The sequence below is a fragment of the Sinocyclocheilus anshuiensis genome, unplaced genomic scaffold (assembly GCF_001515605.1).
Source record: "Sinocyclocheilus anshuiensis isolate Anshui unplaced genomic scaffold, SAMN03320099.WGS_v1.1 scaffold648, whole genome shotgun sequence".
Lineage (NCBI taxonomy): Eukaryota > Metazoa > Chordata > Actinopteri > Cypriniformes > Cyprinidae > Sinocyclocheilus > Sinocyclocheilus anshuiensis.
In genome coordinates this window covers 591,937-615,989 of record NW_015557156.1, presented here as the reverse complement: position 1 = coordinate 615,989, position 24,053 = coordinate 591,937, and the positions used below count along the sequence as shown (strand labels likewise).

Sequence of the window (24,053 nt, the reverse complement as noted above, 5' to 3'; positions counted from 1 at the left end):
GCTCACCAGCTTCATTCAGGCCGTGAAGAGCTCGCCCAGAAAGTTCAACATTTCAGAGCCCAGCTCGCTGAGGGCCAAACCATTCGGAGAAAGCAGCTCACCAAACTTACCATTCAAAGCAACGATGCTACTAAAAAACTACAAGAGATTGTAGTCATGGTACGTTTATGCATCCACATTTTTTACACAGTTCATTTACAGAATATTAACACACCAGCAACAACAAATTGTTCTTTATTTCTGCTTTGTCTGCTTTGTCCCTTCAAGTAATGCCATACAGTAGGGAATTAGGATGCCGTTTTAGATTGCTTATGATTTTTATGATTTTTATGAATCTTTTCATTCATCTTATTTCTTGTACATGTTTCATGTGAGGCATCAAAACCTCGTAGAAAATGAGTAGAATTAAAGAATAGAATTACATTTATTATTATTATTATTTAAATACATTTTAATTCAAAATAAACAAAATTATATGAATATTTAAGAATATTAATATACTGTAATTATAGTATATTAGATTGATCATAATATAATTTAAATTTCATCCATTCTCCTATATAATAGAATAGAATAGAATAGAATATGTGACCCTGGGACCACAGAACCAGTGATAAGTGACAGTTTTTTTTTAATTGAGATTTATACTGAATAAATAAGCATAAATAAGCTTTCCATTGATGTATGGTTTGGATAGGACAATATTTGAAAATGTCCAAATTAAGTTCTTAACAATGCATATTACTAATCAAAAATTAAGTTTTAATATATTTACAGTAGGAAATGTACAAAATATCTTCATGGAACATATCCTAATGATTTTTGGCATAAAAGAACAATTTATAATTTTGACCCACACAATGTATTTTGGCTATTGCAATAAATATACCAGTGCGACTTAAGACTGGTTTTGTTGTCCATGGTCACATATAATATATAATAATTGTTATAATATAATATAATATAAAATATAATATAATATAATATAATGAATTATGGTAGATTTCCCAGATATTTTTTCCAATATTCTCAAGAAAAAATTCATATCAATATCAAAAATCTGATCTTTTCATTCCATGAAAGAGACTGTAGTCATAGTTTATTCATAATAAAGTTCAAAGCATAAGGTCATTGCAATGTTGTTATTATGCTTATAGTAAATGTCAAATGTCATATAATAACTGAGTTGGTCAATAAAGGATGGTTGTGCACAAAATATAATGAAGCCTAAAATAAGACTTGTCTTCTTGGTAAATCCTTCAAGTTCTTAAAACAGGGAGAAACTGCTTCTTGTATCATAAGAAGACTTCCAAGAGAGTTTCTTTAAACAGGGATGCATTTTGAATATTTAATGGGAGTAGTGTTGGATCTGGAGTAGAGATCATACTTCTCTCTCTTCCATAGGGGGAAAGGTTGATTCGTCTCTCTGAGATGTGTAGTAAGCTGGAGACCGAGTATGAGAAGGTTCTGCCCTTCTACACATCCTCACTGAGTGAAGAAGAGCTGAATAAGGAGAGCGCCAATGCCATGGAGCCGCTGAATGAGAAACTCGCTCAGGTAATGAGCATTCAAATCACACTCAGTAGTCCTTCAGATTCCATGTTGAACTTGCATTCAACTTGCATTGTGGCTTTTCACAACCCAATGCATTTCAGATGGGGGAAAAAACATCATTTTCTCAATGGATAGCAAGTTTCACTTAGATATATATTACATTGTGAACTATTTCATGCCAATTCATTACTTTAATTTGATGTGTAGCGTTTATTTACTTCTGACTTGTCCTGTTCTCTGTGCCCAGCTAATGCTTGACCATTTGCCTCTTGAGAAGTTCTGGCAACGGTACAACAAGGTTCAGCTTGAACATTTGTGTCTGAAGCGAGAGAAAACGCTGCTGTTACAGGAGAATGAACGACTGAGGCTCTATCTGAAGCAGTATCTGGATGAAGTTTCGGTTTCTGATGAGAGTTTTCGGCAACAGAAGCTTCTGGTGGTGTTGTCTCCTTCTCTTCAGGACACCGTTGCCACTGAGAGACGCGATCAGAAGCGCTATGTGGTCCAAGAAGCAGCAAATGTTGTGCACAAACAGTTTTAGGGAATAAAAATGCAATGCAAGTGTTTCTGGTTGCAATTAAAATGTTTTCTGCCTAGCATTCAATCAGTTAGTCTGTTTAATGCAATGATCTCAGTACATTTTATATTCAATTTATGATTTTAGCAGACACTTTATTCACAGCTTTTTTATACTTCTGTATATCAAGTTGCGACAGTTCGAGAGAAAAAAAGAAGGGTTTTAATGTCCTCGAGATGGCGCCACATCATTGAAGATTCCAAAGATGTTCCATTATAATTTATCTGGAGGGTTTTTAATGCGTTCTGTAACCAGTGTGTCCTGTTTTCCAATATTCTAAAGCAGAAATACTAAATAGCAAATTTTAAGTATGTTAATGAACAACATTAGCAGTAATTCTGTGTTTTGAAATTCTAATATTGATTCTGTGGATTTGCTGCAAGGTTTGTCTGCATTTTTCAAACTCCTTATCAAATATTGACCTGGAGTGAATGTTATCTTTCTGCTTTTGCTCCCATTGACATGTAAGATGGATAAAGACGTTAATCACACATTTGCATGAGGCAGTATAGATGAATTCTCTCAACAAACCGTCTTTTACATCAGGAAGACAGGTCGATACATCTTAGAAAGTAAGGTGAAGCTCAGTTGGGAAAAAATTCTCACTATTCATTATTTGAAGACCTTTTGCAACTCATCATCTCATGACATAATCCCAGCTATAAATACATGAGCTCTATCACTCATGGATAGATGCATGACAAGATGACTGAAAACCTTCAGACGTTGATGCATGATGTCCTTAGATGCTGTACTGCAGTATATAATCTAGTAGTGCGACGACAGGACAACAAATAACGTGAAGCTATGTTTTATGAAGCCTGTTCATCCAGTACATAACATTTATGATCAGAGACAACATACTGTGAAAAATGAAAACTGAATGTGAATGAAAATACTGCGATCTGATGCAAGACTATATGTATTTCATTCATTCAATCAACCAACCAATCAATCAATTTATGGCCAAAGAAACGCCTCAGAAAACTGAAATATCTTATTTTGCACTTTAACTTTATAAACATGTAAGGTAACATAATATGAGATTTTTTTGCTTTATGTTGATCTTAAGTACTTTGTAATTTAGCCAATTTGGATTTGTTTATAATTAATACCAATCTGTTGCATTATAATGTTAGTGAGAGACATAAACTTGGAACTATTGATTCTGAACACAACACATAAACCTTAACATAACTGCATAATTTATTTATATTGCAATCCATGCTGTTAACTAAAACTCTTTACAAAACTGCAATATTGTTCAATATGAAAGGCTCGCAGCACAGTGCCACCATGCTTAAAGCGTTAGTTCACCCAAAAATGAAAATTAGCCCATAAATTACTCACCCTCAAGTCATCCTAGGTGTATATGACTTTCTTCTTTCAGACGAATCCAGTCGGAGTTATATTAAAAATTGTCTTTGATCTTTCAAGCTGTTTCATGGCACTCAGCAGGCGTTGCATGCTTCAGTCCAAAACAAGTTAAATAAAAAGCGCCCATCCATAAAAACCTTTGGTGAACAAAGGCCTTCTGTAGCGAATCAATGCGTAAAAAAAAAAAAATCCATATTCAAAACGTAATAATCACTTTATCCGCTGCGATTCCGCGTGCGTCACTTCTGAGCGGCGCATGCGCAAAGCCGACCTCATACGTCATCCGCCCGGAACTGCTTCCATGCAAGCTACATTAAAGTGATTATTACGTTTTGAATATGGATATTTTTCTTACAAAAACGCATCGATTCGCTACAGAATGCCTTTGTTAACCCCCCGGAGCCGTGTGAGACACTTTTTTTTATAGATGGATGCTTTTTATTTAAGTTCTTTTGGACTGATACACTGCAACACCTGCTGAGTGCCATGAAACAGCTTGAAAGATCAAAGACAATTTTTAATATAACTCCGACTGGATTCGTCTGAAATTAGAAAGTCATATACACCTAGGATGAGGGTGAGTAATTTATGGGCTAATTGTCATTTTTGGGTGAACTAACCCTTTAAAGATCTGCTGACTCTTGTTGAAGATTTCCTGACCTTTTGCCTTTGAACGAACCCTTCTCCTGCACTGTGGACCGATCACCTAGAGTAAAAGTACACTCCTTCCTGAGCAGAGAATGATGGGGAAGTAGTATGTGAGTATATAATTATCTTGATTGAATGTTGGCCTTCCGCCTGCAAGACATGTTGAATTACTGATGCTTATCATAGTCATTTTAAACATTTTATCCAAAGCGACTTGCATTGTATTCAAGGTAAACAGTTTTATCAGTGAGAATGATGTATGCACTATTCAATCTTGAGATACACACTCAAATGTACTGTAAGGTCATAAGGGCAGCTAAAGCAATTATACAATAAAAGCAATTCATCTCTATCTCTAGTTAATTTTTAATCAACAAGTAAAGACAAAAAACATGCAGCCTTGGGTAATATAAGAGAACTCTAAAATGTTTTTAAAAATCTTCACAAATTTTGAATGGTAGAGTATATTTAATTGAAAATGGATATTTCAGAGATGTTTGAGGCAGAATGTTTAGGCTAAACAGTGTGAATAAATTACAAAAACCCCAAATTATACCTGCTTTCTCTCTATTTCTGTTATGCTTTGAAATTCTTCTAAATACACCTATAGAAATACTTAGTTGAAATACTTTTTGGGGCCACTGTACATACTAAGGCACCTTTTGTAAGTGGCTCTAGATAAATGCATCTGTTCAATGACTTGCATGTAAACATAGGAGAGTTTTAATTGAATGTTTTAATGTCCTCAAATAAGTCACAAAAAAAAAAATAGAAAGCACCAATTATTTAAATAGTTTATTCTTTTTGGCTTTAAAACTTATTTCTTCTTGCTTTTCTTGTCTTTGCTCTTCTTCTTGCCGTGAGGTTGTGCATGTGCTTTGTTGTAGAGGTAGAGACCCACTAAACCCAGTAAAGTGGGAACCAGCGCCAAGCACAAAAGAGGCAAGATATCATTAACTAGCTTCTGCCACGGTGTTTGCTGGGACAGAGAGATTACCTCCACCTCAAACTCAAGTGTGCTGTCCCCTGTGAGGAAAGAGAGATGGAGAGATACACAATAGATTAATAATAACACGGAACATGATTTAAAGGGAGAGTCCCCCCAAAAAATTAAAATTCTGTCATTGTTTACTCACCCAGAACCTGTATGACTTTCTATCTTCTGTGGAACATGAAAGGAGATATTCTGAGGAATACTGATAACCAGTTTTAGCTCCCATTGACTTTTTATTTTTTGTCCATACAATGTAAGTCAATGGGAACAGAAACTGCTTGCCTACCAACATTCTTTCAAATATCTTTTTTCATGTTCTACATAAGATAGAAAGTCATACATGAATGTGAGCAAGCGATGAAAGAATTTTCAGTTTTGGGTGAATTATCCATTTAATCATTTTTTAAAAATAATCATTATTACCAGCTTTGCTAGCTTAAAGCCACTTTAAATGTATGGCCATGCTACCTGGAATGGTTGGAGGGAATCCTCTCTTTCCATACGCGAGATGAGCTGGAATCGTGGCTTTGATTTTTTGTCTGTGCCAAAACAGAGCCAGAAAAGACTGAAACGGACTTTAAAGTGGATGATTCAGACTTCACCCTAAAAGACCTTTTCTTGAAGTGTTCTTCAACATATTCAATCGCTGTACTTTTACTGTCTCTGCCTACATGCATTGCCAAGTGACAAGCAGGCGCTGACTTCAACTTACCCTTCACACAATCCGACCAGGGCTTGCTCTAGGCCTGCCAAGCAAAATAGCGTGTTTTAAAGATATGTGCAATTGTGGAAAAGCACATCATTTGTTTATTTCCATGGATTGCAAAAGAAAACATGACCTTAGTTATCATAACCGTCTTTCTCTAAAAAAAGTCCTGTTGTTATGAATATAACATCATTTGGGGTTGGACTGCAGTGGTGGAGCCTCATACCTGTGATGACAGACCTCTTGCCCAACTCTACGACCAGAGGCTCACGAGACAGAGAGGTGTCAATCACCTTCCCGTCCATTAACCGACCCTGCGCAGGACAGGAGAAATGGTGTTGCAGGTCAGTTGCATTCATTTTTATGTAGATGCAGCAAATTATTTGTTGTAAATACATATAGAACTTAATACAAAAAAATGTAAGTAATAAAATTTAATAAAAGGTGATAGCCACCAGGTCACTGCCAGGATGCTGGAATTGTGGATTCACTTGTAAAAGTTTTGGAAGCACTAGTGTTATACAAAGACAAAATATATAAAGAAGGCATATTTTAATAATCAGGTTGGGGCATGTTGTCACCAAGTGTTTTACATGCTAAAATTGTAAAAAAAATTGTATTAATTACAATTTCTGTTGACCAAAACAATATTTGTGTATATGTGTATGACATTTGAATGGTAGTATATATTTAATAGAATATTTAATGAATAATAAATATTCGTATAATTATATAATCATAATATAATTAATGATTAATAAAACAAAAATGTTAGTCTAAACATTATCTGATATATATATATATATATATATATATATATGTGTGTGTGTGTGTAGTGAACTTATACCTGTGTATATATAGTGTTATTATAGTATCATTAATATACTATTATAGATTTATTAATATTTTTAATTAAACGCATTTGTATTTTCGGTTTTAAAGTTAGATATTCTGTAATGTTTTGTCATTTTAAAGGTTAGTAATTTTTTTGCGTTTTTGTCATTTTATTTTTGTTTGTTAATATCTACGTAGTTTTTATTACAAGTTGTCACAAAATGTAATGTGTAAAATTAATTTAGTAATTTTAACAAAATTTAAATTCTCTTTCAATTTTTATTTTTTTGTAAATACTTTGATGCATTGACCTAATCTAAGAACTATTCACGGGAGTAAACATTTTTTTTTTTTTAAATCGGCCTCCTCTTATACGCTCCTATAGCGCTCTCTCGAGTCAGTCACCGCGCGCTCGCTCTGACTCAAATGCTGACGTGTTGCTCCGCCTCCTCCACAACATTTGGTTTCGCTTAAAACTAAAATACTATTACAAATAACTACATTTCGAAACAGAAAGGTGACTCCACGATGAACTTCTATTCTGTATGAACTAAAGAGGAATGTGTTCATCGTGTTCATCTCTCTCACGTACTGCATTACAACTCTTATTTTCTGTCAGATATGGCGAGTCCAGATGTCAGCTTGACTCTGCCACATCACTGAACGATTTCATGTGCAAATAACCCCCCAAGAGTCCATTTGGACGCATTTTGTCAATCATACCAAGATATTTCATTGGGAGGTGCCTCGCTTTACAACATAATAGGCTGTAAAGGCGCAACGCGTTATATTTATTACCGTGTAATGGATTTGAAGCGTGTCTCCCATCTCTGATGTAATCGTGCATGTCTCTGGCTTCACCTAAAATGGTCAAAAACATAATATTGAGAAATATTAGAGTGGACGTCGTAAGGAAATGAAATGCGCAGACCACCGACTGTACTAAAAAAAGATATGCATGTTTGCATTGATACGTGAATGTGCATTTGTCATCAAAGCACGCATGCAGCGAGCCGCTAGTGGACTCTTGTAGTAATAGTCACTCTAGTCATTCATTAAAATAAAAGTTGACCCAGCTTACCAACGTCTCCACAAGCAACTGTTCGATCACGCTTTCTTTGCCATCTGCGTCCTCAGCTGCAACAAATGCAAAAGCTGCGAGAAAAATCAAGGCGATTCCTGTCTGAATTCGCATCGTGTCTCACGTTATGAGACGATCAGCACCAACAATAACCACAAAAAGGATAAAAGCTACTCTAAGTGGCTCACTTCCGTCCCAAGAGTCGCCCCACTGCAGCCTGCGGCGCTGAGAGAGCCAATAAATACTCGGACACAAGAAGTCACCGAAGGCGAGATGCCAGTTAAAGCTGATGTGTTATTATAGTGAAGAGATAACGGCGGGGTTAGACGACCCTCGAGCACTGGACCAATACCTGGGTCACTGGAATCCCCGCCTTATAATCCGCCAGCATCCCAGAAGTCTCTCCACATGCTGCTGCTGTTAGAGAACTGCCCTGCTAGAGGGCGCGTGAGATTCTGCGCTTGAGAAAAGCACTACTGCATCCTTTTTTTCTTGATTTGTTTAAAGGCGAAGCGTGTAATTTCTGCAAAACAAGCGTCAGTAACCGGAACTGCAAAAATAATAGTTGTTGTCAAACAAGTTTCTTGACAACGCTCCTGTCTTCCATTGGTTTCACAAGCAGATAGCCCCGCCCCCGCCACGTTGAACCAATGAGCATATTTTATGATCCGAAAAGTACGCACTACAGCTTTAAGATTATTTTCTTTACAATAAACTTGAATAAAAACATAGATGAATGCGAATGATATAAATTTAAATCTATAGTCTATAATGCTTTTGCACCATAAATAAGCTATAAAGGCGTAGCCTACCCTAGTAGCCTATAATTATTTTCTTCTTTGAATTCACATCTTATTTTTATATTTTTAAAGGGTTAGTTCACCCAAAAATGACAATTCTGTCATTAATTACTCACCCTCGTGACGTTCCAAACCCGTAAGACCTTCGTTCATCTTCGTAACACAAATTAAAATGTTTTTGATCAAATCTGAGAGCTGTCTGACCCTCCCGTAGACAGCAATGTTCCCAGGTCCAGAAACGCAGCAAGGACATCGGTAAAATAGTCCATGTGACATCAGGGGTTCAACCGTAATTTTCCGAAGCTACGAGAAAACTTTTTGTACGCAAAGAAAACAATAATAACATAACATATTCAACAATTCTTCTCCCCGCGTTACCGTCTTCCGCCATTTTGAAGAGTACCCCAGAACGTAATCAACATAATCGGCGTTGTTTACATTCAGTAGACAGCACGCACATCCTGAACGTAAATTTGTAAATTTGTGTTCCAAAGATGAACGAAGGTCTTACGGGTTTGGAACGACATGAGGGTGAGTAATTAATGACAGAATTTTCATTTTTGGGTGAACTATCCCTTTAAGTTATCTTTGAGTTATCATGTTATCTTTGCAAGTTATGTTATTTTATTATCACTATTGTTATTTTATTATCATTAGTTAATGTTATTTTAGTATCCCTACCATTATACTTTTTGTTAATATTTCGAATTAGACTTTTTATTTTTCTGTTTTCATTGTAATTTTAGGTTACGTTTTAATAATTTTGTGTATTTAGTTTTTTTTATTATAATTTTTTAGTTGTTATTGAAATATATTTATGTAGGCTAGTTCATATTAAGTTTTAATTTACATAGTTTTAACTATTTTAGTGCTTTAGCTTAAACTAAACGAAAATGAGAAATGCCTTGCCTTGGCCACTAGCAGAAATAAAACATTTCAAATAGTTATTTCAGTAATTGTTTATTTAACTACAAGTAATTATAATTTGTAATGGTTTTAGTATAGTTACTAAACAATAACAAGTCTGGAGTAGACCGCCATGTGATTTAAGTTACTAAACTATTTCATATTAAGCGTCAGTTTAACAGTTTATTTATTGTTTAATTTCAAGACTTAAAATGTCTTTTTATTTCCCCTTTTGTTTCCCTCAAATAGCCCTAAATGGGTAAAAAATAAATGCAGGCCTACACATTTTATGCTTCAATACAAAAATGCTAGATATTTACTAAGAATTTCCAGGGAAGTTGTATTTTGAAGGACGGTTGTGTTGTGCCCAGTGTTGGGGGTAATATATTACAAGTAACGCAAGTTACGTAATCAATTACTTTATTCAAGTAACTAGTAAAGTAACGCATTACTTTTTAATTTGCAACTTTCCATAAAAAGTAACTAAGTAATGTAATTTGTTACTTTTTTATGGAGTAACGCAATATTGTAATGCATTACTTTTAAAAGTAACTTTCCCCAACACTGGTTGTGACACCTCAAGCATTTCCTTGACATGTCATTTGTTTGGCTATATGCTACCTGACCTGACTGGAGGCAGTCTCAAGATGCGAAAACCAAACATCGCGAGAAATCCCCATCCAAGCCTGTGCTGTCGGCGTGAACTCTCGTGAGATTTTCTCTCTGTCTCTCCGTGTCCAAAATCGGCTGGTGTCAGCTCGCAAGGTAATGCAGATACGTTCAGTTGTTGTGTTTGCTTTAAAATGAAGCGTTTGGAAGTGGTTCTGACGGGTTGAAATGTTGTCTGTACGTTTGGTGAAATATGACAGCGCGTCTTATATTGCTGCTGGAAACAGAAAGGCGACAGGCCTTCCGCGAGGAACGTACCGTCTCTCTATCTCTCCAAATGAATGAAGATCTGTGTCACAGATGATGTGCTTGCTGTCTTACGCCTCTTCAGATATCATGACGGCTCGTATTGCGCTCGGGTTTTAATTGATTCTGGTTTGCTTTTGCATGAATTGTAGTGATCTTGCATAAGAACAATTTCATCCATCTGCTTCGTGCCAAGCGCCTCGCTTCACGGAGAAGCTCCGATCTTTGTATCCTACGCCGACATTGTCAAAGGGTCGTAGGCCTTTATGAGCTCCAACAAGCCGGCAGTAATCTAAATGATTAATTTAGAGCCATATTAATGTTTTTGAAGACCATCGTATTAGATATCATGTGGACCTCCGTCTAGCGCAGTTGTATTTCGATGTCTCGTGACTACATTGTTGGGGTCTCTTGCACAGGTTTGAGGAGAATCATTCGGAAACAAGGAAGCCTTTAAAAAACGACGAAGTCTGTTACAAAAATAGTTGGAAATGATATTCGTGATGTGTTTTGTGTGGAAGGGGTTTGCTGGAGGTGGGTCGGGCGTCAGCACCATGGACAGCTCAGCCGGAGTCAGACCCCCGCAGCATCATCAGATTATTATTCATCACAAACACCTTCTCGTATTACTGTCTTAGTGGACACATTGGTTACACTTTACTTGAAGGGGTGTGCATAAGACTGACATGACACCTTCATAATCATGACATGACACATGTCATGAATATGAAGGTTTTTTATGCATGTTTATGACAACTGTCATTAAGTGTCATTCACTCAGTTATGTAATTTTTAATGCAAAGATGACATTGTTTGAGATGTCTTTGTTATGGGCTATGGTTAGGGGTAAGGTTAGGGGTAGGGTTAGGTTAGGGGTAGGTCAAATAATGTCATATTTGCATTAAAAATGACATAACTGAACGAATGACACTTAATGACAGTTGTCATAAACATGCATAAAACTTCCTTCATATTCATGACATGTGTCATGTCATGATTATGAAGGTGTCATGTCAGTCTTATGCACACCCCTTCAAGTAAAGTGTTACCGACACATTTACATGTGCATCAAGTATACTTTCATGCTGGTTATGCAGCTTTAATATTGTTATCTTTTGTCTTGATTTTAAAGGGGAGGCCAAGGCTAGTTGTCACACTTCTGTCATTATTACTCAGAATAGATTTATTTTTAAAAGTCAGTTTCTTTCTAGGCATGTTTCACGAAACAAAATCTTTTGAACATTTCCACTGTGGCTAGGAAAATAGAAAGATACAAATGAACACTCTTTGACATTTGGTGATAACATAACCCATTAGCAGGGCATTGTGGCATTATAAGCTAAACTATTTTTGTACTTTTTTTTTCAGCAAAATTTAATTTTTGAAACACAAAACAAGTCGTTAAATATGGACATGCTATTTATTTATTTTTTTTTACTTTTTTCAGCAAAATGTAATTTTTGAAACACGATACAAGTCATGTAATGGCAAACATGTAAAATGTAAAATATATATTTTTGAATTACGACATTTAAAACTATGCTGACATAAAATGTTTTTACAGGTCCTGTACTCGCAGTTTAACATTTTCATTTAAAATCTGAACATGTGTCAATGATGTGCTTTTTATTGTGTTTTGTTTTAGCCTGGATTTGTTTAACCAACAGTCATAGCAAGAATTTGATAATTGGTATTTCAGTTTGATGGACAGAATTAACAAATTAAATTTGCTGAACATTTACTCACCCTCAGGCCGTCATCCAAGAAGTAGATGAGTTTGTTTCTTCATCAGAACAAATTTGGAGAAATTTACCATTACATCACTTGCTCACCAATGGATCCTCTGCAGTGAATGGGTGCCGTCAGAATGAGAGTCCAAACAGCTGATAAAAACATCACAATAATCCACATGACTCCACTTCAACAGCAAGCATCAGTTTATTACATTTGTAAAACGCAAATCCATCATTAGGCATTTTTTACTTAAAATCCTTGCTTCCGGCTAAAACACAAGTCCATAATTCATAATAACACTTTCTCCAGTGAAAAAGTCCATCCCCTGGTTTCCTCTCACATCAAAATCCACTGAAATATTTGTTTAGAACTGTTTAGACTGTTTTCGCTGTGCATATTTCTCTTCTGATTTATACAACTTTTTAACTGGCGAAAACAGTATTAAAGGGTTAGATTATTACGTTTTGAATATGGATAATTTTCTTACAAAAACGCATCAATTCGCTACAGAAGGCCTTTTTTCACCCCCTGGAGCTGTGTGAGACACTTTTTTTATGGATGGGCGATTTTTATTTAAGTTCTTTTGGACTGAAGCACTGCAACACCCGCTGAGTGCCATTAAACAGCTTGAAAGATCAAAAACAATTTTGAATATAACTCCGACTGGATTCGTCTGAAAGAAGAAAGTCATATACACCTAGGATGCCTCGGGGGTGAGTAAAACACAGCCTAATTTTCATTTTTGGGTGAACTAACCCTTTAAGGATCGAGGACTTGTATTTTGGCTGGAATTAACAGTTTGATGGACTTGTGGACATCTTAAAGGATTTGTTTCTCACAAACGCACAGATGTTCAGATTTTTATTGATGGACTAGAGCGGTGTGGATTATCAAGATGTTTTTTATCAGCTGTTTGGACTCTCATTCTGACGGCACCCATTCACTGCAGAGGACCCATTGATGTAATGCTAAATTTCTCCAAATCTGTTCCAAAAAAGAAACAAATTCATCTACTTCTTGGATGACCTGAAGTAAATATTCAGCAAATTTTCATTATTGGGTCACCTATTCCTTTAAAAGTGTTTAAAACTAGGTGTTTGAAACAAACACACAATGACATACAACACACTGCTAGAGAAAATATAGATTTGTGTATTTGGACATTTGACTCAAAGCCTTACAGTTCCTTTGATAAAGCCACTGTGTGACTAACCTCAGTCTCCCTTAAACACGTTTAATTTAAAATTTAAGCTTTATACATTGACAATTCGTGAATTAGGACAACACGGTTATCGGGGAATGTGTTCTACATCTCGGATAACTCCATCTGGGAATGTTCAGGGATGACTATTGGGGGTTCATGTGAAGGCGGGATATGAGAGGGATGAACAGATTGCTGGATGGCCTGAAGACATGGCAGGATCATAGTTTCTTCAGTTCAGTATGTAGCTTGTACACATAAAGCAGACTAGTGAAGATCAGAAATGTATACACATCCAAAAGCATCATGTTCATTCAATCCGCTTGCAACTTCCAAATGCATCTTTGATAATCAGTTTTGTGTGATTACAGCAGGTGAAATAATGTTTGGCTGAAATGTTCAGATTGCACTGCTCATCATTTACATGTTAAATTCAGTCAGTCCAACTGAATCACACTTTATGTAGATCATTTGCTGCAATATGAGGATGCATATTTGTACCATAAAGGTATGTATTAGTATCTATAAAAAGTAAATATTAGCACCTAAAAGGAACAAAAAGTACCTTTTGAAAAGTGACAGCTTTTGTACCTTTTTTCATGGAGTGTATAACTGTACATACATACCTACACTACTGTTTACTGTTTTGGAATAAAGTCTCTCATTCTTATTATCGAATATACAGTAAATAAAAAACAGTAATATTTCAATTTGAAATAATTGTTTTCTATTGAAATAATTTTTAAATGTAATTTATTCTAGTGATGACAAAGCTTCAGTCTTCAGTGTCACATGATTCTTGAAAAATCCTTTTAATATGCTGATTTCATGAAACATTTTTTTATTATTATCAATGTTGAGAATGGTTCTTCTTCTTATTAATATTTTGGTGGAATCCATGATGCATGTATTCAGGATTCTTTGATGAATAGTAAGTTCAAAAGAACAGCATTACTTTGAAATAGAATTTTTGTAACACTATAAATGTCTTTTACTGTTACTTTTGATTAATTTAATATGTCCTTGCTGAATAAAAGTGCACATTTTATGAGAGTGAGAATAACATTTCCTCTTCTTTTTCCCTTTCCAGGACTCTAGATTCTTGTTCTCAGTTAAATAACCTAAATAACCAAGGCTTTCAGTTTTTTTTTACCTCAGTGAATTGTTCCACACCAAGGACTCACAGCTTTCTGGATTGCGATTGGCTAGACGAAGCAAAACATTGAATCATGGGGAATATTTTTGGCAATCTGCTGAAGAGTCTGATAGGGAAGAAAGAGATGAGAATTCTGATGGTTGGATTAGATGCTGCTGGTAAAACCACCATCCTTTACAAACTGAAGCTGGGAGAGATCGTGACCACCATCCCAACCATTGGTAAAATCCTTCTCTTACTTTATTCTATTGTCATGTTGACTTACAATACTATTATACAGGTATCTGTTCATCCTTAGGCAGAATTTAAGGTCTGAGACACAATGACATTTCAAACACACAGTGTATAAATGTGTATTTACTTTATGTATTTCATATAGAGCCATTATATTTTTACAGTTGCTGTGAGGTGAATGTACAGTAACTGAATTGTGCTGTGATTCTGGGCCATACAGTGTAAGTTTGTGATGTTTGTGTTTGTGTTTTAAGGCTTTAACGTGGAGACAGTGGAGTACAAGAACATCAGCTTCACTGTGTGGGATGTGGGTGGTCAGGATAAAATCAGACCACTCTGGAGACACTACTTTCAAAATACACAGGGTGAGTTACACATACACTTCACGTCTCCCACTAAAACACAAGCTGGATTGAGTTGACTGTGTAAATGATTGTAATTTGGTGTGTCTGTGCAGTTTGTGTTGTGTTCAGTGAGCACACACTGCATTTACATGGCTGGTCCTGCAGAGCCACCTTGTAAACATCAAGCAGGGTTATTATAGCTAACTAAAATTAAAACCATAAAATGTTTTTGTTACTTGAATTATGACGGAAAGAAAAGAAAATATGTAATATTTGTAAAAATGTATTTTATTGGAATAGTTCCCTAGGCAACATTATGAATTTTCATTTTAGTTTAACTTTGTTTTAATATATAACTAAAACTGAAATACAAAAAAACTATAGAAAAATATATATTCTTTATATAAAATATATAATGTATATAAAAAACTAATAATGATGACAAAAACACATAACAGAATTCCTAAAACATTAGCGAAAATGGAAAATATTGAAAAAAACTATTAGTACCTCAATGATACTAAAATAACACTGGTTAACATGTCCACATCTTAGTGTAAAATAGCTCAAATAAACAATGTTCTTTTTAAACAAAACTGCTATTGCATAGCTGAATACAATCTGTGTATTTTTTGAGTTGTGTTAATGTTTGTTGCTCGTTGAATTAAATTAAGTCTCTATTCTTTATCTCTGCTCATTTTTCTGTCCTTAGGTCTTATCTTTGTGGTTGACAGCAACGATCGGGAGAGAGTTAACGAGGCGCGGGAGGAGTTAATGAGGATGCTTGCAGAAGACGAACTGCGTGATGCTGTCCTTCTTGTCTTTGCAAACAAACAGGTACTGTGATTTTGTTTATTAAAGCATCCCTACTACCTGACAGATCACAAAATATATGTCCAAAAAATTATTTCATATTTTCATATTTATACTACCATTTAAAAGATTGGGGTTATATTTATTCGGCAAGAATTAAATAATTAGAAGTGACTATTAGTACTTTTACATTGTCACAACACAAATTCTATTTCAAATAAATGCTGTTCTTTTAAACTTTCTATTCATAGATAACCCAGAAAACATGGATTTTCCAAAAAATTAAGCAAAACTACTGTTTTCAACATAATAATAAGAAATGCTTATTGAGCAGCAAATCAGCATATTAGAATGATTTCTGAAGGATCACGTGACACTGAAGACTGGAGTAATGATGCTGAAAATTCAGCTTTGCCAACACCGGAAAAAATGACATTTTAAAATGTATTCAAATAGAAAACACTTTTTGTAATGCTATTTCACAATATTACCGTTTTAAGTGTCTTTTTATCAAATAAATGCAGTCCTAGTGAGCTTCTTTCAAAAACATTAAAAAGTCTTCCTCAAACTTTTCAATGTTAGTATATAGGTCACTAGCATAACATTTTATATAAACAGAACACATGTCCATCAATGGGCAGTCCATAATCTATCATCTGTATTTCTGTGGCTAAATTGTATATTTATTTTAGAATAAAAATATCTGGTCCTATCTAAGCAAATATTCAATTTCACAATCTACTCTCTTTTTATATTCCTCCTTGACTCCAGGATCTGCCAAACGCTATGAATGCAGCTGAGATCACAGACAAACTCGGCCTCCATTCGCTCCGCCATCGCAACTGGTATATACAAGCGACCTGCGCGACCAGCGGTGATGGTCTGTACGAAGGGCTCGACTGGCTCGCCAATCAGCTCAAGAATAAGAAGTGAGGGCCAGGATTTGCATTACGTGGCCGTCTCTCGCTTTGGGAAAGGGGTGGGACTAATTTGGCCTTCGGAATCATTATGTTTGGTTTCTCTTTTGTTCAATTTTCGTTCTTTTTTGGTTGTATTCTGGAAAAACACAGTATGTGGTTTATGGAGCCTTCTACGGCTCTGTGTAAATCATCTGTAGGTTTGTACGCACACGCATTCACACGCAGATCAATATTTCCTCTGTTAACTTTTCCATTTCACTGTACGAAAAGTGTCGGTTTATAGCATCAACGTTTAGTCGATTTTATCGTCTCTCCCTCTCTCGCTCACGTGTTTACAATCAGTGATCAGTGTTGTCCTTGACTGCCATGAAAAAGATCGTTGGGTCTGAGCGTGCTCATGTATTATGTAATATGCTTATGTATTTCCTCGTGTTGTCGAAATGCTCCGTAGATGCGATTATGATGCAGTTTGCCTCCTCACGCACACAATATCCACAGTCTGCGATCCCGGCGGTTCGTGATTGCGTTAGATACCCTGCTGTGTTTTGCATGGCTCTTTCTCTTGGTGTCGTGTTAAGCGTTGTGGTGTAGTAGAGGTTAGATCTGCATGTGCGTGTTTAGTCACACGAAGCTGGTTGGTGTTGCATGCTGCTTTGTGGCCGTGCTGTACTAGAATGGACGCTGTACAACGAATGTCGCTTATCACACATCCCTCGCCTAAATTGTGAGTCAAACGTGGTGCTGTTGAGTTGTCCACCATAATTCAAGTGAAGCTGTAAATAAAGCTTTTTCCAATCAAACGCCCCTTTGTTGTAGAATTGACTTGGCTAGTTGTTGCATGGGTATTGTTTTGTACGAATCTCTAGCATTGTCTGCATGGCATGCATGCTGTGCTGTTAGTCCGATAGATAGATAGATAGATAGATACTGTAGATAGATAGATAGATAGTGAAATGCTGTTTAACACAGTCCTTTATTAGTTGCTATACTAATTTGCCACTGACATGATTAGTAGATTGTTATGACACTAAATTTTTTGCTTTTGCTTTCATATTAGTGAACAGCATAAAACAGCACACACACATACATACATTAAACCTCGGTATGTCAGTGGTCTGCAGCAAACTGCACAATAACTCGTCTGCTTATGTGTTTGTTTGCATGTTTCATGCTCATAATGCATTTTGTGGGTTCAGACTAACATATCGCCCCCAACGAATGTGAATTTGTTGAATCAGTGCACACATTTGGGCTTTATTCATGATGTTTTGGATTATTATAGTTCAGAAATGAGAAAAATATATAGATATGTATATTTAAAGTAGGTTGTCTTTTGTGCTTAACACGTCATATTCTATAACATAATCTGTTACAGACTACAAGGACAAATGAAAAATCAAATGCTTACCTATTTTACCATGCTAGCTAGTGTAAATACAACAAAACCGCTTTTCCTGCATTGCGTGTGTGTCAGTAATCCATCCATCACACAAAAATCTAACACTAACACAGTCTGTTTGTAATTGTATGTGTTTCTAGCATTGTTTTCTAGTTTGCATTTTTGGCATCTTCCCACTTAATACCCAGCACCTTTACACTAAAACCCATTGTTATGACTCTTATGACTGTATGAACATTATAAAAGGCGAGTCTTTTCAACCTAGGACATGATTCGAATGGAGTCTTGTATTATTTTGAGCGCTGTAGCGTGTGGGTGATGCAGGAACGGGAGAGTTACCAAAACTTATTGTGGTATTTAGCAAGACACTTAACCTCAAATGATCCAGTTTGGCAATGGAACATAAGCTTAGTTAGCTTAACACACTCTACAGTAGTATTTCAGCATATAATGCAAACAGCGATGTTCTACACAAGTCTGCAGTGTGAATCGTCCAGTCTGTTAAGTTTTGTGGCCTTATCTTCTTACAAAAGTGTGTTTTCACAAGGTTATTTATTAACTAAGTTATTGGGTCACTGAGTTGCTTGTTTTGTTTTAGTTGATCTGGGAACAAAAGGGGTTAAAAAATCTCAAATAGGTAGTTTGCTTGATTTCAAAGCATTTATTCTTTGCATTAAATAGTTTGTGTGCTTATTGAGTAGCTAGGGTTGACTTTTTAGGATGGTTTAAAGTTTGATTTTATCTTCTTCGATACTATATTTTTATTTATGTATTTATTTAGGTGAATGTGTTTTTACCTCTGTGTGCTTATGCATTTTCTTTGTTGATTTTTTTACTGTGTTGGGTAAATCATTTTAATGGCTTATACAGTGTCAGTGAACATAATCAATGAAGGGGAAAACAATTTCAATAAATAAATAGAACTTAGAAATCATGGATGAAATGTGTAATTATCTGTTACAGTAGATTAAGAAAGATTATTGTTGATTATTATGATGTAGACACAAAAATCTTTCTCTCCCTCCGATCCCTGACTGTAACGCTACGCTCAAATAAAAACATGAAAATTATTTGCCATGTCTTCTCTCTTTTGTGTTGGTTCCATTTTACATTTTAATGCAAATTTTTTTAAGTGGACATAAGAACCTTATGTAATGACCACACCTGCTGGAAGATTATAGTGGATACTGTTGAATAAACCTATCCCTCCTGGTCTGGAATATGCTTTAGTAAAGCCACCTAATGACTTCATCATATTGTATATTATGTGTAATGTCTTATATTGATCTCTGGTAGGCGCCAGAAATGGATCATGTCTAATCCTAGATTTAATTAGTTTTAATGGATTGCATTATTTATCGCAAACGTCTCACAAAGATAAACTGTGCTTTGAAACTTCTAAGCTGGAGTCGTGGAGTAGGCCTATATCGAGTCTCTTTCTGCACTGCTGTCCCTTATGTCCACCAGAAGAGGGCAGAACTATTGTGAAAACCAACAGTTTCAGACACTTTTCACTTTGTGAAAGGAAGTAAAGAACAAAAAAGCATATTCGCATTACTGCATATGTGCTTGCCAATGTATAATATATAGAGTGCGAAACATTTACAAACCCATGAGATGTTCAAAGTAGGAAGCGTGTGAGAAAGCTCAATCAGAGTGTGTTCTGGCCCATAATGCTGTTGGCTGGTGAGATATTAATGAACAAGAAATGTGTCCCAAAATAATAAAATACCTTTTTTTATGCGCTGCACTTCCCTGTAAAAAGAAAAAATAGCATATGATGTATCAGAGCATATAGAGGACGGTAAAGAATTCATTAAGGGTTGTTGTGTAAGTATGTCTGTCTGTCTGTGTGTGTGTTTGTCTGTCTGTGTACTACTTGTTTGTTCAATCAGTGCCTCATACAAACCGGTAGTGCAGGAAGAGCTGGTTTTTAAAACCTGTTTTCCAACTGTGACTACACTCACATGCTGTCTGAATGGAGAACAAGGGGGAAGTTAATTGTTCAAAAAGTACCAATTAGAAAACATTGCATGCTGTGAAAAGAAAAACACTTTAAAATAATAATTTGATTAACGTGTAGCATCCATTTGGGCCATGTCAAATTTGAGGAACTATAAGGAATATGCTTAATAATAAAGAAAAAAATATATAAAGTGTATTTTTTTTTTAAATAAAAAAAAGCTTAATAATTATTTTAGATTACAATTAAATGCATTATTGTGAGGCACAGTATGTGATGTGTGCTCTCAAAGTGTAGTGTTTACTGTTGAGACATTTAGAATAAATTAGAAAAATGTGAAAAAATAAACAATATAACAATGTATATAATTAAAATTATACATTATTATTTTGTCAGTTATTCAATTGATGTGATTTCTGTGTTTGAGAGTAACAGTTTAGTGATTACTGTTGGGGAATTTCAGTGAGTACAATCCAAAAATGACATTAAAATTGAACAAAATAAATATATAAAAATAAAAATTAAATACAATTAAAAAAAGAATATTAAAATGTATTATTTTGACAATTATTGAATTGCTGTGGTTTTTGTTTCAGAGTGATGTGTGATTTGTGAGGTATTTAGAATTTATAGAATTAAAATGAATACATTACAAAAAGGAAATCAAAATGGAAAAATTAATACAAATATAAATAATATTAAAATATGATTTAAAATGTATTATTTTGGCAGTTATTTATTTTGTCTGAGAGTGAGCGTGTGCTCTAAACACTTTCTTGTCTCAGAGGTCTGAAGCCATCTGAACTGAGGCACAAAGTGTTCTTTGTGAGACTGTGAGTCCAGAGCCATCAAAGAAACACTGATAAACTTGTGGACGATACCGGTCCGGGACACAATGCCAGCCTTGACTTACACACAATGAGACCCTCACTCCAAGATAACATTATTATCGATACAGCAAAGCCCGGATGTGTGTATGTGTTTGTTCAGGGAGAGAGAGAGAGAGAGAGCGAGAGAGCGCAATCTTGGCACATAAATCTATCACAATCTCGTCGGTGTTTTCAGTGTAGGCTGTGAGGACTGTCGCTTACTGAGGGAAATTCATCTGTTTATGATGGTCAGGAGTTCACAATCAAGGCTTTATGACTTGTTTACATGTTTGAAATAAATCAGTGCACGGGCTTTGGAATTACAAGGTCGACGTCACCTTGATCAGACCCAATCAGCGTTCAGCATCATTCACCTGTACGCGTCAACAGGTAACAAACCTCGAGACAGCATTCCTGCGTGCTCGAGCCTTTTCATATTTACAAATCTTTTAACCTCGTCTGTATTCTGGGCGCTTTTCAACTCAAACTATTGATTGTATTACAATTTTTGTTTAAATCAGAGTGTTAGCTTTGAACTGACGTAGCCTATACCGAAGGATTTATAGCATAAGTCTATAAACTTTTCCGCAACAAACGGAAATGGACTACTTGGTATCTTTTTCGTTTGCTCTACGTAATGTAATGTAACTAAATGTAATGTAATTACTTACTGAATGTAATATTTGGAACTTTTCGGATTAAAAAGGAAAGAAGAGAGAGAGAGAGAGAGAGAGAGAAAAAACGTCTGTCAAATTTCTGTCAAACTTGGACAAGCCGAAGTGAAGGGAGCATCATCTCTTCCCCGCTTCTTTGGCCATGAATATTTAACTGTCTGCTCAGACTGACGGACTGACCTCACATTGGGAATATTCTGAGGATGAGGATGATGAAGATGAATGCTGCTCTGCTGCAGATGCTCGCGCTGTGTCTCGCGCTCCGTTCACCTGCGCGCGCTCAGACAGAGGAAGGTAAACATGAAGGTAGGCTTAATCTGTTTTTACTGTATGCACAATGCACCTGTATGCGACTGGAAAGACATAAGAGAATAGCATAAACATTTGCATTTTAATATTTAGGATGCTAATGCATTATGCATTTGCTACTTTTATTAAAGTGACACTTTGCATAAATTTCATGCAAGTGTAATAGTAATAATAAAGTGTAATTTGCATACAAATATTGTTCATATATATATAATGTAATATATTTTAAAAGGAGTATTTACAAACAGCTCCACAAATTTGTAACAAAATGTGTTAAAACCTATATGTGCTTACACAATATACATCCCAAAATAGTGATGTTGCTGTCCGTAGCTAATGCATTCAGAAAACCTGTTTCTGCACCATTGTGTCTAAGCGAGATATATTTGTTTATCTTAGACTGTGAGTGTAAAAGGAGAGATTTGTTCCTGTACTAAATCAGTGCTCAGTTCAAATAACAAGTGACTCAACCAGTAGATTTAGTTTAACCTGTTCCCTGACTCAACGGCTGTCTTCTGAAAAGAAGGAATCACAGAGGAGTTTGAACTTGTGATGCCAACTGCATTTTCCTACTTCTTGTACTGAATCTCATTAATGTTCGCTAGAATATTGTCTAGTTGTTTAGTTGTCTAGTTTTTTGGTTTCGTCTACACAGAAGGTCAACTGTGGCCCTATTCAAAGAGGATCCCAGTTTTCAAAATAGTGGTCAGTCGTAATGTATGTTTTTATTGTTAATTCCACCCAAATCTTAAATATTGGGTTGCATCAGTGGTTAAATACAGTATTTTGTAAATTGCGTACATTCACATAATTTGTACTTGCTAATGAGGAATTATCAAATGCAGGAAGTATCCATGAAGAAAATACTAGACAACACAAGGAAAACAATCTGTTTTGGCTCATATACAGAGACAGAGTGAGATGTGATTTGATGCACTGGTTGACCTTTGGCCTGTGCAGTAGTGTTGACTAAGAAGGGTGGAGCACAATGGCATGAACAACAACAGGTGTGTAGTCCAGGTGATCTGGCAACAGGTGAAACTACTGGACAGAGTCACATAATCCCACGTCATGACCAATCTGATTTGACTGCGACCCCCTGAATAGAATCCCTTACAAATCATGCATTTCTTTATTTCTGTCACGACAACTCCCGGAGAGTTTTAGCATGGTAATGTGCAAGGCAATGTTAATGTGTTTGGTCTTGGTGGAATAGATCTGCTGTGCTGCTGCAGCAGAACCAGTACCAAGATTTGCTACTGCCAGTCCATCCAGAGATATGCTGCTGTGAGCATGTCAGAAATACTGCTGCTGCACATATAACACATATGAAATAACCCCCATATATAGCGTACATAAAAGTACCCCATTGCAGATCTATACAGGTGGAGCTGGGGGAGGTGGAGGGTTTCTGAAGTGCGCTACAACTTCTACAGCAAACACTAGCCAAGTATTTGAATGTTGAGCAGCAAGCTCATTGGCTGCACACAGGGGCGGACTGGCCATCTGGACGTTCTGGAGAACGTTCGACGGCCGTCGGCTTGGCTGGTTCATCATCAAAGAAAAAGTGTCAAATTAAGTGACGTTGACAGCCGACAAAAGGGGGCGCTAATGCAGTTCAATCCCCTGCTGAAAAAAACAACAACAATAGAAACCATCAATAGAATTTGTAATGCTTTTACTGGTTATAATGGAAATTGTATTGGTTTGAATGGAAATTGTAATGGACTCTATTGGTCTCTACTGGTAATTAGTTGCCTATTATTGTTGTTAAATATTATTATTGTTAAAACCACTAAATCCTAATGGAGCATTTCCCAAAACACACTACAGAAAACCATTATTTAATGGTTTTAATGATTAAAAGTTGATGGTTTGTAATCAGGGTTTGAAATTAACACCCGCCAACACGCCAAATGCGGGTAAAAATCAGATGTGGCGGGTAACGCTGTCAAATCACTAGCCAGTTTGGCGGGTTACTTTTCGTAAGTTATGTTCACTTGGTTACAAATGTGATATTGATTTTATACAACAGTTCAATAAAC

General features: G+C 35.8%; 4 protein-coding genes across 4 annotated transcripts in view; 3 read left to right on the top strand and 1 right to left on the bottom strand.

Moving 5' to 3' along the window:
* LOC107678176 (coiled-coil domain-containing protein 65-like) overlaps positions 1-2,230 on the top strand; it is a 10,563-nt gene extending 8,333 nt beyond the window's left edge. Inside the window, exons 8-9 of the mRNA XM_016473355.1 lie at positions 1,405-1,557; positions 1,802-2,230. Of these exons, the coding sequence (XP_016328841.1) occupies positions 1,405-1,557; positions 1,802-2,095 (447 nt within the window). The 3' untranslated portion in view covers positions 2,096-2,230. The remainder of the gene's footprint in view (positions 1-1,404; positions 1,558-1,801) is intronic.
* A 2,652-nt stretch (positions 2,231-4,882) lies between these two features.
* LOC107678175 (peptidyl-prolyl cis-trans isomerase FKBP11-like) lies at positions 4,883-8,283 on the bottom strand. Its single transcript, XM_016473353.1, has 6 exons — positions 7,772-8,283; positions 7,489-7,551; positions 6,083-6,170; positions 5,863-5,896; positions 5,619-5,689; positions 4,883-5,182 (listed from the first exon to the last, which is right to left on the bottom strand). The coding sequence occupies exons 1-6, from the start codon at positions 7,883-7,885 to the stop codon at positions 4,974-4,976; spliced, it is 579 nt and encodes a 192-aa protein (XP_016328839.1). The 5' UTR covers positions 7,886-8,283; the 3' UTR covers positions 4,883-4,973.
* Positions 8,284-10,171: 1,888 nt separating this feature from the next.
* LOC107678207 (ADP-ribosylation factor 3) lies at positions 10,172-19,263 on the top strand. The gene is made up of 5 exons (XM_016473403.1): positions 10,172-10,242; positions 14,418-14,704; positions 14,972-15,082; positions 15,774-15,898; positions 16,646-19,263. Exons 2-5 carry the CDS (start codon positions 14,557-14,559, stop codon positions 16,805-16,807), a joined length of 546 nt encoding a protein of 181 aa, XP_016328889.1. The 5' UTR covers positions 10,172-10,242; positions 14,418-14,556; the 3' UTR covers positions 16,808-19,263.
* Positions 19,264-21,210: 1,947 nt separating this feature from the next.
* LOC107678205 (receptor tyrosine-protein kinase erbB-3-like) overlaps positions 21,211-24,053 on the top strand; it is a 30,834-nt gene continuing 27,991 nt past the window's right edge. Inside the window, 2 exon segments of the mRNA XM_016473402.1 lie at positions 21,211-21,415; positions 21,732-22,005. Coding sequence (XP_016328888.1) covers positions 21,903-22,005 — 103 coding nt within the window. The 5' untranslated portion in view covers positions 21,211-21,415; positions 21,732-21,902.